The following is a 16,114-nucleotide window of genomic DNA, read 5'->3' as shown; positions in this document are numbered from 1 at the left end:
CTTTAATTGGACGGGCAGTGATTTTAGATGTACTAAAATCATGATTTTCACTCCCATGACTGTTACCTGGAGCTTACCACACTCTGATTTTCACATTACACTCAACCCCCTGCTATCGCACATAATTGGTCGCAGCAAACGCACGTGATAGCTGAAGTGAAGAATCAATGGAAAAATTTCTAATTGATTTTTTGATGGCTCATTTCTCTAACTTTTAACCACTTTATGCCTACCATCTCCAGCCAATCTCACCTCCAACATGAAATAAAGCATTATTATATTAATAATAACGTTATAGTCAATAAATAAACAGCATGAAAGGCCCTCAAACTTACTTTTATAAGGATTAAGGAAGGCTTGGGTGGTTTGAAGGGTTCTGAGGCTTGGGAGTGGCTTAGTTGCCACCAGAGCCCTCACAGTCCCGACTCTCACTCCTCAAAATATTTTTTCTCCTCTGGTCCACGTTGTCCAAGAAAACATCATAGTCAAAAGCCCTCGTAATCTGCCTTTTGGTTGGAAGGGCGTGGCTGTGGTTCCTGGCCAGACGTGGGCTGAGGTTGAGGGACCGGCTTGGGGGTAGGTTAAGGGATTGGGTGCTGACAAAAATAATGTGTGATTTGATGCTGGTGTAAGGCGTTCAAGTAGGCATGGTACTTGTCCTCATAACCTTCAAGGGCTTTATTAACCCGTTAACTGCTCTGTACAGCCTAAGCTGTTCCGAGTGCGACTGCTCAATACAGCACTGGCTGCGCAGGTGAATTTCGAATATAGTGCCATGGTGACCAAGGCTGACCCATGCAAGCATGTTTGAGTCTTCAAAACTGAAACCGAAACCGAAAAAGAAAATGAAAACCATACATCCCAATATGGAATCAGACACTTCGATGTTCATCCATGGCTTTACCAAGGTAAATATTGAGCTTATATTTCGTTACTAATACTTTGGCATGTGTTCTCTCAATTCCTAAGACAAAATCTGGCCTTTGGGAAATTTCATTTTTACCCCTTTGTTTGAGCACCACAGACACCTCCAAAAGACCGCCTTGCGCAGTTAACGGGTTAATGTATGATGTGCGCTGTCTGCTGTTAATAGTGGTATCTTGCTCTAGAATGACGTATCTGGCCACCCAACTCAGTCAAAGTCTTGATGTCCTTCATACTCAGCTCCTCCTTAACTTTCTCTACTGCATCCACCTCTTCTCCTGGGCTATCCTCAGCCTCCTCAGCATCCTGTAGTAGAATATCTTCAGCAGTAACTGTTGCTGGTCGTAACATATCTTGTATCTCGTCGCCAGTTGTGCCCTCAAACCCACGGCCAGCAATACCTCTCGCCTCCTCAGCTGCAGTCTCCAGCTCTGCCTCCACTGACTGGGGCTCACCTGGTACCTTAACGTGCCTGTCCTCAGGTAAACCCTCCATGATGTTGCGCCATGCGAGATTTATTGTTGTTGGGGTAATGTTATCCCAACATTCGACCACTGAAGCAATCACCTGCTTTATCGTAAAACTCTTCCAATATTTTAACACCATTTGTACTGATTTGGTGTCTGCTGCTGTGGCCTTCAAACTTGATGCATGATAGCGGCCGTGGGGTGTGTGATAGCATGTATGGTTGTGCAATTGATATGTGCATGATAGCAGATAACTGTGATAGCTGAACCTGCAATAGCAGGGGGTTGAGTGTATAATTACTGCTCAACATTACACATACTATAAACTTCACTGTGTGATCACTGCGGTTGTTACATCGCAGTGTATTGGCACTGCAATACTTGTACCACACACTTGCAGTATCATACATTTTCAGAACCATTTTATAATACTGTTTTCCAATAAACAGGACTCTCCATGTTGTAATAATAATGATTATAATATCACAAATCCCATCACTGTCACGTCATTGTTACCGCAATTTATTTATTGCACAGAGGCACCTATGGAGAATAATGTTTCCAGTATATATGTACATATAAAAATATAGCCTTCTGCCTACAGGTGACTTTACACTCCCTCTTCTGTCTTCGTTCCTTCATTCTTTCCTCTTCCTTTTGCCTGTGGGTGACTCTACACTGAGTGACAAGCCAAATGGTTTCCTGTACACCAGGAAATGAATTAGTACACTGGGTGGTAACCATATAACCAAATTTTGGTGCCTGGTGGTTTAGTGGGTAATTATTGCGCTCCAATCAGATTGAGCCAGTGAAGGTTTATATCCAAGGGGTGGTTAGGGTTGATTGCTCATGTAATGCCACTCAAGGATGAGTGAGGTTGGTCACTCTCATCTTAAATGTTGGGACCAACTGCCTAACCCCGGGTTCCTATTCTCCTCGTTGTGGAGTGTAGGATTGGATGATGGATGGATGGATAGATAAAAATATAATGGTGGGAGGGTGTTGGGGAGGGTTTGTTATTGTCATCCTACTCCTCCATAGAGCATGGGAAGCTGCCTTAATGCCCGCTTTGCTTTGAAAAATGGCGGGGCTGCGTTTGCGGACACCCATCTCTTCGCCACTATAGTCGATTCCACATAAAGTGGCGGAGAAGCTACGCTCAAGTCCTAGTCGAACACAGGTGCCCGTACAAAGGGATTAAAGTGACCTCACCTGACTCTTTCACCAGCCCTACCTTTCTCCTTCCTCTCCTGAGAGAGAGAGAGAGAGAGAGAGAGAGATCGAACTGTTTATTGTCTAATATTCAAATATAGCAATCATATTTTATTTTGTGACCTAATATTAATTAATCATACAGCCAATCCACACATGAATTTGTGTAATTTGAAGGCATTATTACGAGTTCTATCCTGATTTGCAAACCTAAGAAAATCACCAATTCATCGCAAAATGGTGAACCGTTATAAGTATTAAAATATCAGTCATATGATTTGCTGAAAATGACTTCTATCAATATAGAGTTTTATATAAAAAAATGGTGAAATACTCATTACCCTCTCTCTCTCTCTCCCTTCTCATGTGTGTGTGTGTGTGTGTGTGTGTGTGATGAATAGGAAAAGGGAATGTTTCTCTCCCTCCCCACCCTCTCTCGTTGTTCTTTCCTCCTTCCTTCCCTTTCCCCCTCCCTCCCCCCCTCCCTCTCTCTCTCTCTCTCTCTCTCTCTCTCTCCTCTCTCTCTCTCTCTCTCTCTCTCTCTCTCTCTCTCGTGTGTGTGTGTGTGTGTGTGATGAATAGGAAAAGGGAATGTTTCTCTCTCCCTCCCCATCCTCTCTCGTTGTTTTCCTCCTTCCTTCCCTCTCTCTCTCTCTCTCTCTCTCTCTCTCTCTCTCTCTCTCTCTCTCTCTCTCTCTCTCTCTCTCTCTCTCTCTCTCTCTCTCTCTCTCTCTCTCTCTCTCTCTCTCTCTCTCTCTCTCTCTCTCTCTCTCTCTCTCTCTCTCTCTCTCTCTCTCTCTCTCTCTCTCTCTCTCTCTCTCTCTCATATAATATGAAACAATGCATGTATATGGCTTATATTTACAACTCTTATTTACAATAAGTATACACAAGACACCTCATACAACACTTGTTTATTCATCTTCATCGCTGCTTGACTCGTTCGATATATTGATAACAAAATTTTCCACCATGTGGTTTACAGCAATGTCATTTCTCATAAATTCTTCTTCTATTTTTTTTGTATGTGCCACACATTTCTGCCAGTTTTCTGCTGTTATTTTTTCTATCGCATTTCTCGTCAGCTCTTCGATCACTCGTAATTTTTGAGAGGAATTTGAGTTTCTCTTCCTCACATTATCCTTGACCTGAGCCCAAATCAGCTCTGTGGGGTTGAGCTGGCAATGATAGGGAGGAAGCCGCAGCACCTGGTGACCATGATTATTGGCGATTTCATCAATTTCAAACAATTGCTTGTCTTTGTTTTTTTTCACTTGGTGTAGCAGCTCAGCCTTAGTGTGCAGAGGGTTATGAGGGAGGTTGTTATCAAGAAGCCACTTTATAATTTCTTGTTTTCGTAAGCTCTGTGTTGGTGCTTTATTTCTGATTTTGCAGTGGTATGATGCGTTGTCCATTATTATAAGTGACCTGGGCGGGATGTTGGGAAGCAAGTGGTTCTCGAACCATGCCCGGAAATTTTCATGGTTCATAGAATTATGATAATCTCCCTTGTTCCCGTTTGGAGATTTAAACATGAGCAAACCTCCGGGCATGAACCCATCCAATCCACCTGCGTGCACAACGATGAATCTTGCGCCTCTGCCACTTTTTACCTTCGGGCCCAACTTCCCCTCAACAGTGGTCCAGCATTTATCCACACACTCATTCTGGTTTACCCATGTTTCATCTATGTATATCTCTGGTCGCGGGTTACTGGATTCTCTGTTATCCTTAAGTATTTGCACCGTGCCACAACAATATCTTGCCTCTCCATAAGGAGTTGTCGTCCACTGTCAGTCTTCTTGAAACGGAAGCCCATCTTTTTCATCAGTGTGTAAAGGGTTGTCTTTTCTCCTTTAAAATTTATTGGCGCCTCCTTTACCTTTTCCAAAATGCTTTCTAAAGTTGGAATCTCCCTTCTTTCGTAAAAAGACGATATTACCCTACGTATACAGGCCTCATCAAAACATGTCCACACTATCCAGCACTGGAGATATCTTCTTTCTCTTCAACGGGGGTGAAGAAACGCAACCTTCTTTCGCCTCTCTCTTGAAACGCTGCAGAGAGCGCACCGATATTCCAGTAGCCGCCGCTGTTTCCTGTTCCAATTCAGTTTCATTTAGTGACGCGTGAAACTTCCGAAGGTATTCGTGCACACGTAGCGCCACAAGTTTTGTCTGGGTGGAAAATTGCTGCCTGCAACCCCCACTCTGAAGATTTTCTGCCATCACTGTACGGAACTAAGGCTGTAACTGAAAAAAAAAAAATTGTTAGTTTTATCACTGCTTTCACACAATATTTTGAATTCTTCTGATGAACGTAAAATTCATGATATAGCATGAAAAAAAAAATTAAGTACATACATGCGTATGTATTTCATTATCATCCATCCATCCATCCATTGCCAGACGCCATGTATCCCAAACGGGGTGGTCAAGGGCTTAGAGTTAATTGTTTTACAGGGAGGGACACTAATTATCATATACCGGGTATATACAGATAAATTATACATATAACACAACACACCAAGCCACCACTCCACACCACAACACACCAAGCCACCACTCCACACCACAACACACCAAGCCACCACTCCAAACCACACCACAACACACCAAGCCACCACTCCAAACCACACCATAACACACCAAGCCTCCACACCATACCACAACACACCAAGCCACCATAACACAACACACCACAACACACCAAGCCACCATAACACACCATACCACAACACACCAAGCCACCACACCACATCACACCAAGCCACCACACCACAACACACCATGTGACCACTCCACTCTACACCACAACACACCAAACCACCACTCCACTCTACACCACAACACACCAAACCACCACTCCACTCTACACCACAACACACCAAACCACCACTCCACTCTACACCACAACACACCAAACCACCACTCCACTCTACACCACAACACACCAAGCCACCACACCACAACACACCAAGCCTCAACTCCACTCTACACCACAACACACCAAGCCACCACTCCACACAACATACCAAGCCACGGCTTCACACCAAGCCACCATTCCCCACGCCACAATACACCAAGCCACAAATCAACACAAAACCACAGCGCCACAGCAATAATAGCATCCACACTATAATTCCAATTAATAATAGCATCAGTCACACAATAATAGCATCAACAGAATAAATCACATACCTTTGAAGTAAATGCAACAAATGCTAAAATGAATATCCATCCACCTTCGGCCGCATCCCATAATAGAATAAGGGAACCTATTTCTTCTCAGCATCATCAAGGGTGTTCCAGGAAATGCTGCAAGTGACCTCCGGGCAAAAGATCCACCCATCTTGACCTGAGGCCAAACGCACACCTGAACCAGTACGGGTCAGCAGGTGCTCCGCTCATGCACTCCCTCCTTCCTCTTCTTTGTTACCATTCATCTGAAGCTGTACTCACCCAAGAGTCCCAGCAGGTTCCACATATTTTTATAAGAATTGTCGACAGAGAATATACTTTATATGCGCGTGTGTGGGAGCATTGTGTGTGTGTGTGTGATGAATGGGAAATTTTGAAACCTGTCTTAGATAGTTTTTTAAATATTAACACAACAATCATGTAAGTTGCTAAAAGTCACACAAGGATAGCACAGAAGAAGGTTCTCCACAGATAATAGACACACACATGCACCTACACCTACACGCACGCGCGCACAAGCACACACACACACACACACAGGAGAGGAAGGAGATGGGAGGGGCTTGAGGAAAGAGGGGGATAATCCTTCAAAGGTCACCTGCGTTCTACGTTTGACACAGACTTGGGAAGGTAAAATACAGGTTTCTTTCTGCCAGTTTATATGGAACCGACTATAGTACTCTTGGACTGCATATGCAGACACCAGTCTCTTAAGAGTTAATTCAGTGTCAGTACCCTAGCCACATTGCTTTCCATACGTTGCATTTGTACACAGTCATTTACCATATCTCTCCACTTTTTAGGCCTGCCACCAGGGATAACAAAAATCTCCCCTCCCCGTTTCATAAAGGCTCGGGCAAATTTTTTTTTCTCCCTCTTTCTCCCTCTCTTTTTTTTTTTTTTTTTTTCCCCCCCCAAAAAAAAATATGTTTTATAATGGCGTAAAATCAGCTGTTAACCATAATTCGTAGTTGTATGATTGATAAATGTTAATATTTGCTTATGTTCATACAGCAAATCTTTGTTTGTCACTGTCTTGTGGAACAGTTGCTGCAGATATAGTGTAGATATTGCTGCTGGCCAGATTCTTTTGAGTCTTGCTGGCTTACTTTATCAGAAGGATTATCATTACAGTACTTTTGTCCTTGTCTTCAGACATGTAGTATTTTTTAAAGTAGCTAGCAGGAACACCATAAGTTAATAACTCAGTCAGATTTCTGGATGTTTTCAAAAGACTTTAGAAATAGTATCCTTATTAGAATATTAAAAAATACATATATTTGTCATAAAAGACTTTGTAGTTCCTTTGTGGTTACTTGTAGTGGAGTTTTATATATATTAGACTTGTGGGCGAGCGGTTGTTATATTTGAGTAGCTTGTAAGTAGATAATCTTCTTTCCCATTTGTCATGTAGTGACAGGAGAGGTAAAGAATAGTATGGGACTATTTTTATTTGTCTTGGAAATATTAACAAAGTCTCTCACACAGAGCGGAGTATAAAGTAGAGTCCTGCTAGCTATCTCTCTGTCTCGCTCTCTCTGTCTCTCTCTCAAGTTGCTAAGCCCTTCTCCCTGCGACCTGTCTGTTGTATGGCTAGCTTCTTTCTGCGCTCTCTTTCCTAAATTCTGGTGAAACAGGAGACGTATCACGTGTGTTCCTTGTGAGTGGAAAGTTCTAGAAGCCTGTGTGTGAGTATGTGTGTATGCGTGTGTATGGTCACTAGGCGCTGTCGTGTGCCTATAAAGCATTCCTTGAGTTAAGAGTGTGTAAGCATGTTTAGCATTGCTCGGTTCTCGCAGACACAATACCTTCTCATCATCTGACTCCCTGCTTCTATCTGTCTCTCTATCTATCTATCTATTATGATTTGTAATTATAATATGGAGTCCTAACATATTTTCCTTCATACAAAGGAATCCTGTAAGAGGAGAAGGAAAAGGAAGGATTGGCTTTAGGCTTGCACCTCTCTCAGCATTCCTGGGACAGTGAGGTTTCCCCCATAAGTCCATCCTTCCCCTTCCCTGTTGGATGCAACAGCAATAACACATTGATTATGATTATTTTGAAAACTGTTAAGTGGATGAATTACTTAAAATATAATAACTTAAAACTATTTTTGTTGTGCTGTTAAAGGTAAGAGTATGTTTCATTTTATTAAAATGCAATTTGTTTTGGCTGTTTGTAGGCTCATATTGTTCATAAACCAGGCAAACTTCATGAACTGAGAACATTATTCATAATGCAATAAATGTAATGGTACTTTATTTTGAAGATACTGATATTTATATATAGTTTCTAAGTTTATAGCTCACCATTCACTCACTTGATGTAATGCTGCTGTCAGGTGTCTGTCCTTTCCTCTCCTCCCTCCTTTCCTTCGTTCCTTTTCTGTCATTCCTTACCTCAATCTTTCCTTGTCCTTCTGCCTACAGGTGACTTTACACTCACTCTTTTGTCTTTTTTTCCTTCATTCTTTCCTCTTCTGCCTATGGATGACTGAACACTGAGTGACAACAAGCCAAATGGTTTCCTGTACACCAGGAAACATTTACTATGCTGGGTTGTAACCATATAACCAAATTATGGCACCTGGTGGTTTAGTGGGAAATGAAGGCACTCCATAGGGATTGAGCCAGTGAAGGTTTATATCCAAGGAGTGGTTGAGGTTTATTGCTTACGTAATACCACTCAGGGATGAGTAAGGTTGGTCACTCTCATCTTGAATGTCAGGACCAACATGCCTAGCCCCGGGCTTCAATGCTCCTCATGGGGCAGTGTAGGATTTGATGATGGATGGATGGATTCTAAGTTTATGTATCAGAGAAAAATATTATTCCGATGGAAAGTGTATGACTTAACCCCTAGGTGCCGGTTGACTTGTATAACCGTCACTACTTTGTGCGTGGAGCAATACCGGTTGACATGTACAGCTGTAAGCGTCTTCCTGCCAATTTTTGAACCCTCGACCGTTTTCTGTGAAAACCATAGAGTAGGTACATACCCGAGGTACCCCACTGACGTGTGTCTCAGTCTGTACACAGCACTGGTAGAATGTAGAGTGATGTCTTCCTCATCCTCCTTGTCCGATTGCGCTTCCCCATGCACGGGGCCGATTGCATTATCGATCCCTGCGAAAGTTCTGCCCTTACCACTGGGGAAGGGGCTCAGTGACTGAGCAGGTGTGTGGGAAATTGTAAATAGTCAACAGGTGTGCACAAGCGTTTCTTTTTATACATAAGTGAAATATAAGATGTTATAAGTTATTAGTAAGTGTTATGATAAAAGTCTATCTATCTACCTATTGCCAGATGCCTCAATCCCATTCGGGGTGGCCACAAACAAATCACCTCCATGTCGCCCTTTCCCCCTCCATTTTACTGCCCTGCTCCCAACTCACACCCATGTACCTCTCCATCCCATCCCTCCATCTCATCCTCGGCCTCCCCCTCCCTCTTCCCCCCTCCACCTCACTCACATACACTCTCTTCGTCAGTCTTTCACCCTCCATCCTCTCCACATGGCCAAACCACCTCAATGTATTCATCCTAATGCTTCCTATCACATCCACATCCACACCACAACGCTCCTTTATATCCTCATTTGTCAGCTTGTCTCTCCATATGACTCCACATACTCCTCTTAAATAACTCATTTCAACTGCTCTCACTCTTGACTTGTGTCCTTCCAGTGACGTCAAAGCTTCACTTCCATATGTTAGAGTTGGTACCACAATACTGTCATGTAGTAACTTTTTCACTTCCATGCTCGCTTCCCTGTTTCTTATCACTGCTTTCAAGGAACCAGCAACCTTTCTTCCCTGCTGTACCCTTTCAAGCACTTCACCCTCCAAACCTCCATTCTTACTCACCACACTACCCAAGTACTTAAACGTACTCACATTTTCCAATTCCTCACCATCCAACCTCGCTGTACATTCACTGACTTCACCTCTCTCAAAGACCATCACTTTACTCTTCCCTACATTCACCTTTAGATTCCGTTTCTTACACACTCTCCCAGACTCATCCACCAAGCCTTGCAGCTCTCCTTCGTCTTCACTGAGCAACACTGTATCATCTGCAAACAACAGTACAGGGAGTTTCCAAACGTTACCCTCTCTCACCAGGGCCACTCCAACATCCACTGCCCTACCTTGTACCTCTTTTATTACCCCATCCATGTACAGTTTGAACAACCATGGAGACGTGACACATCCCTGTTTCAACCCAACCTTCAAAGAGAAAAATTCACTCAGTTCACCATCCACACGCACTGCAGCCTTAGCACCATCATACATACTCTTCACAGCATTCAGCAACTTCCCATCTACTCCATATATTCTTACCTTGTCCATCCACCCTGTCATATGCTTTCTCCAAGTCCATGAAAGCATCATACAACTTCTTTCCCTTCTCTAGAAACTTTTCCACTAAAGATCTAAGAATGAATATCTGATCTACACAACCTCTTCCCTTCCTAAAGCCTCCCTGTTCTTCGCCAACTAATTCCTCTGTTCTTTCTCTAACTCTGTCAATAAGTATCCTACCATACACTTTTCCTATTATACTAAGAAGACAAATGCCCCTATGATTACCACACACTTCTTTTTCCCCTTTTCCTTTGTACAAGGGAATAATTATACCTGACTTCCAATCCTCCGGGACTCTACCTTCCTCGCAGGCCAATCTGCACATCTTCCACATCCATTCTACTACTATCTCTCCCCCATGCTTCAGCATTTCACCACACACTCTGTCAATTCCTGGGGCTTTCCCCAATTTAACTTTCTTCATTTGCTTCCACAACGTCTATCCTACTGATTTCTTCCTGTCTTCTCACCTCCTTCCTTCTCCCAGCCATTCCCCAGCCACTTATACTTGCATCACTTCCATCCTCTATGTTCAACAATTCCTTAAAGTGTTCTCTCCATCTGCTCACTTTTTCTCCCTTCTCCACTAGTAATCTACCATTTTTATCTTTCACTCCCCTGCTAACTTCACTGCCACCCTGTCTTACTCTTTTCACCTCTTTCTCATTTTCTTACAGTCCCTCCACTTTACGCTCAAATTATAATAAGTTTTACAAGTGCAGTGCAGTTAGTGTTACTGTTTATGGTTATTTGTGAAACAGTGATTGGAAATACCTTGAGTAACCATACCAGCCATATGAAAGAAAACCAGGAATGCATGGGCGAGAAAAAAAATGGCCTGGTTGGTTATAACTAATATTTTCCCACTCGTTACTCAGAAAATATTGGTGAATATGGGAGAATAAGCGTATTTGTGATGTGAAGTACAAAAAAATGTAAGTTGTATATAACATTAGTAATACTTTCAAGATGTCTCTGATTAGTACAAATTAGTCACAATTTTTGTACAAGTACTCAACCATACTGTGTGACACAGCCAGAGCATTTACTTCTCAAAGTGCAATTACCCATAATCATGATATCAAGTGCAAATATAAGTGCCGTAGTAGAGGGAAATTATTATAATTGACACAAGAAGTGAGGACAGAAAATCAAAGAGCTGTTCTTTTCCCATACACCTACGGGGCATGGTGGCAGTATGAAACGGGCGGAAAACCCTGTGGGCAACCACATGAACAGGGTGATGGCTCATCCTTACAACATTGAGTAAGAAAAAGTCGAAGATTGAGTGGAAAATTCTGAGTTTCTTAAAGGAAGGCCGGGCAGTATTACAATCACCACTCTGGTTTGTGCTGCCAACGCTAGCCAGTGAGTCCAAGGTCACTGGCAGTGGTGCGCGCTCCGAAACAGCCTGCCTAAACATGGAAAACCATGCATCTTTAACTTATCCTGACTCATCAACGGGACCAGCTGGAGACCTCAAGATATTTTCATTTGGAAGAGGAAGAGTTGGTGAATCATAGGTATCTTTAATTTTTTCTCTGGCTGTTATAGTTTGGCAGATATTAGGATTTGAAGTAAGGGTATTTTTTCCAAAATCACGGAAATCCCCTGTAGGGTGGAGTGGGTGACGTCAGAAATCCCCTTTGCATGCAGGGGTTAATGATTTACAGTTTTTCAACTTATTTGTTGGTGAACCTTCAAAAGTAGATATGATTAGGCCTAATTTAGTGTGAATACAGTGATCCCTTGGTTATCGTTTACTTGGTTATAATGGTTTTTGTTGATACTGTGAAATGAAAATCTGCACTCCTGCCGTTATCACAGATTTTTTGGCTAAAAATCATCGCTCTCACACACCATAGCTGGTTTCTGCCAACAGTGATGGTACAGTGTCTTTGAGAGATTAAAAAATGAGGCATTGCTTGAGGAGTTTATCCATGGAGACCAGTAACTCTCCACCCCCAGACCTCAGAACCCCTTACCTCAGGTCCATCTCAGGCCTCTCTGTGGTATGTGTTTCTTTTTTATTGTGCCCTTTTCATCTTTTTCTAATAACCTAACTATGTCTGTGTGTGTTTCTGATACTCACATTAACAGTATGTACCAATATGTATTAAATAGCGGTTACCAGTTAGGATTAATTCCATAGGTTCTGTACTTTCATTTTCACACAGTTTCATTGTCATGCACTCAGTTTGGTACCAATTATGTGCGATAATTAAGGGATCGCTGTACATTATTTTTCTGTCGCAGGCAAAATTTGGTGGGGTAAATATTTTTACCTGGTTAGGAAAAACTAGGTTACCTACTTTTGGTGCCAACCCTTGTACCCTGCCTCCTTAACCATCAATCTCACTCAGATATACTCCTTTCACCAGTCTGCTCATATCCATTCCTCCCATATGTCCATGCCATCAGAGTGTTCTCTCCTCAACTCAAATGTCCTTGGCTTCTTTAGTTTGCACCTTTCACAAACCACATTATTCCTGCTCTTATCAGACACTGCATTCCACACACATTTCTCAACAGCCCCATTTTCCCTGTTTTTACTCCTGCTTTTTATGATCATGGCAAAACTGTAGTCTTACACCTGTATGTTAGAATAGACACTAAAACTCGGTTATTGATCAGACCTTTGGTTCTAAACAGGGCCATCATTGCACTAGTCAACACTTTCCTTCCCTTTGCTATGCTATTTTCCACTTCCTTTGCATTTTTACCTCTTTTTATCTGTCAGTGCATCCAGGTTGGTACTTATATTCTCTCACTAATTTATCTTTGTTTATTACCTCTAACACACTAGGAGTCACCTCTCTCAGCACCATCAATTTATTCATCTACATTTACTTTCAAGTCATGATGCTCTTAGACATCTACAGAACTTTCCATTAGTCTGCTAAGCTTTTTTATGTTTTTTGCAAGCAGCACTGCATTATCTGCATATATTAGATACCCTACTCTTCATTGTTCATTACCAACCCAGGAAAGTGCTGTGCACATGAAGCTATTTTTTTTAAAAATGCACTTCTCATCCCTATGTTTTTCCATGGCAAGGTAGAGGGAGCTATGAGGAGGTTTGGTTCCTAAGTGGATACCACAGTGGCACCACCCAGGATGCACGGTGCCATCACATGTTGGCTCCTTGTCAGCATCAACATATGGGGTAGACTGATGTTGCAAGAAAATGAAAAGTCAGTAATAAGTGCAGTGGAAATGGTACTGTTAAGGAATGTGTATGGAGAGCAGAGAGTGGACGGGATAAGAAATACTGTAATTGACTTGTGATAGATTTAGAGTAAGGAAGTCTGTGTTCACCAGAGCCAATGAGAGTGTGTTTAGAATGCATGGTTCTGTGGAAAGAATCGGTGTGAATATTGGTGAAGAGAGTTTGGTAAATCTGAGTGAGTTTGAAGGTGGAGGGGGTTGTAGTAGGCCAGCAAGATGGGTAGATATGGTAAATGATTGTGTGCAAAGATGAGTTCTGGAAGATGATGACACTAGTGAATTGACATTGAGTCAAGCTGGTTGGAAGAATTTTGTGCAGAGGTTTGTATGATAAAGGTTTGGCATTCCTATTCTTTCCTGGTGAAGGGGTAGTCATCAGACTGATGCTAGTTGATTGGTGGTATGAAGCCTGTAAGTGTGGATGTTCATGCCAGTAAGTTGAAGTCAGGTTTTCAGTGGCTTGCATGGTGAGTGAATGGGAGTATAGCCCAGTGAGTTGGGCAGACTTTGATTACTGTCTCATCATTTTTTTTTTTTTTTTTTTTTTTCTGGTTCTGTGGATTCTGCATCACTCTATCTTAGGTGAGAAAAGAGGTATAGATGATGATATATATATATATATATATATATATATATATATATATATATATATATATATATATATATATATATTTCAAAATAAAAAAAATATCCATTAGGAGGTTGTGAAAGTACTGTACCTTACAGTATACTACCCAAGCACTTCTGTACATACTTTTCCCCCTCACAGTTCGCCACTTTTGTGGAAGTAAGTATATAATCATTTATACAGAAAATAGATGCATGCATAGTAGGGGTTTGAGCCATGGCACACCAGATATAGATACAGGCTTGACTCCACCTCACCCTTCCTGCTACTGAGTTCAGTCACTGGAAATTTGATGGAGAGCTTCAAAGTTTATTTACTCTCAGTATTGTAATAGTACCTCTATCTTTGAAATTTGGCTGTGTGGAGATGAATTCCTCACCTTTACCGGAAATGCATGTAGATGTTACATTCATACCCTATTGAAGAAAAAAAATGGAGTGTTGGACACCCAGAAATATATTTTAATGGCCCTCTTGAAACAAGATGCTTACGTCAGTGTTGATTTATAAATTGTTACCTAATTTTCATGCAGTTGTAGCATTTTGACAGAAGAGTGTCTCTTCTGTGGGAATTATAGAAGAAAGCTGTGTGTAACTATAGAGTTTGCATACACATGGTATATCTAGATTGAGTGAATTCTTTAAGTTTCTATAAATGTCTTTGACATGGCTTGTGTGCTTTTGTTATTGAGGTTAGAGCAAAAGCAGTATTTGAGATGAAGGGACTCTGTGGTTGAAGTGAGAGTGAGCACATTGTTGAAAAGTGGAATTTAGGAATAGCTTGTTGACCTCTGTTTTGCAGGTGAGAGTGAGAGCAGCAGAGAGGGTGAGGAGTGGAGTAGTGGTGATGAGAGTGACTCTTCAACCACGGTGTCATCCACACATCAGGACCCTCATTGTGACTGCTGCTACTGCCACATGCTTCACCACAACCAGGTAAAATTTCCAGTTTCATCTTAAATTTAAAGGATGTCATGAACTGATGTTTTATTACTGTACGGGAATACGGTATTTTAGATTAGAGACCTTTAATCATTCTAAACTCAAGTTATATCAAATAACCACTTTACATTCTTCCAAATGACCATCCTGGCCACCACCAGAACATGCTGTTATTTGTGAATCATCTTCCTCCAACATAATGGCTGACTTTCACATGCACAGCTTTGTCTTAAGACCTTTTACCCCATTGATCTTTTCCATATACAGCGACCTCTCTGTTTGGATACTTTCCTCTTTTGTATGATGCATAATTTGCTTTGCCAGAAGTGTTTTTTCCACATGAATGTACTCTTTGTCAGGGTGGTGGGCGACAGAAATATAGTGACAGGCGGGATAGGTTGCTGCAGATTTTGTCAAGAAAGAAAAAAGCTCGAGGTTCTACAACTTCATCAGGAGGCTCAACTTCAGCCAACAACAACAGTTCATCTAGAGCTTCCATACCTACTGCTGCAGCCAAGGGAGGCACCACACCACTGGGAGGACAGAATATAGATGATATATTGGATTTTATAGAGGGCAACCACATGGATGAGGCAAAGCATGCTAAGAAAGCAGCAAAGAAAGCTCGACAGAAACAGAAAAAGGCAAGTGCAGTAAAAGCCATTTTCAAGGTTTAGTGGTTAACTTACACTCCAGCTTCAGAGGGCAGCCCCCAAACCCTCTCATCATGAGTCACATCGCCACTTGCAGCACTAACACCAACCGTATCAACTATGATACAAATATGTGTGTCTCATTTTGGATCGGGTGACTGTGTTAACAAGTGTGTTTTTAATGATGTTAGTTTAGGTTCACTGCCTATTATCCAGTTTCATTAAAAAGATCCATGACACTGTTTCCAGCATTTACTTGACCCTATACTGGTAGGTGGTGGCAACCATCATCCACTCTCACTTGGTGTAGTTCTGCATACTTCTACCTTCACCAGTTATCATAATGAGTATGAGCATGAACCCCCCCCCCCTTACTACTACTACTTCTTTTACTACTTTGCCCATCCCTTCCTGTAACTCTTACTTTTTATTACTGTTGTTTCCACTTCATGTGGCACTGCACCGAGTGACAAACCTAATGGTTTCCTGTAA

General features: G+C 41.9%; 1 protein-coding gene across 1 annotated transcript in view; it reads left to right on the top strand.

The window, feature by feature from the left end:
• Window positions 1-16,114, top strand: part of LOC145404649 (uncharacterized) — a 392,001-nt gene that overhangs the window by 305,027 nt on the left and 70,860 nt on the right. The window contains exons 12-14 of the mRNA XM_080276173.1: window positions 356-361; window positions 14,830-14,963; window positions 15,329-15,613. Of these exons, the coding sequence (XP_080132299.1) occupies window positions 356-361; window positions 14,830-14,963; window positions 15,329-15,613 (425 nt within the window). The remainder of the gene's footprint in view (window positions 1-355; window positions 362-14,829; window positions 14,964-15,328; window positions 15,614-16,114) is intronic.

Source organism: Coenobita brevimanus, chromosome 64, assembly GCF_032717465.1.
Source record: "Coenobita brevimanus isolate Jiangsu-jjx chromosome 64, ASM3271746v2, whole genome shotgun sequence".
Classification (NCBI taxonomy): Eukaryota; Metazoa; Arthropoda; class Malacostraca; order Decapoda; family Coenobitidae; genus Coenobita; species Coenobita brevimanus.
The sequence above is the reverse complement of the archived record's forward strand: the minus strand, read 5'-3'. Positions and strand labels throughout refer to the sequence as shown.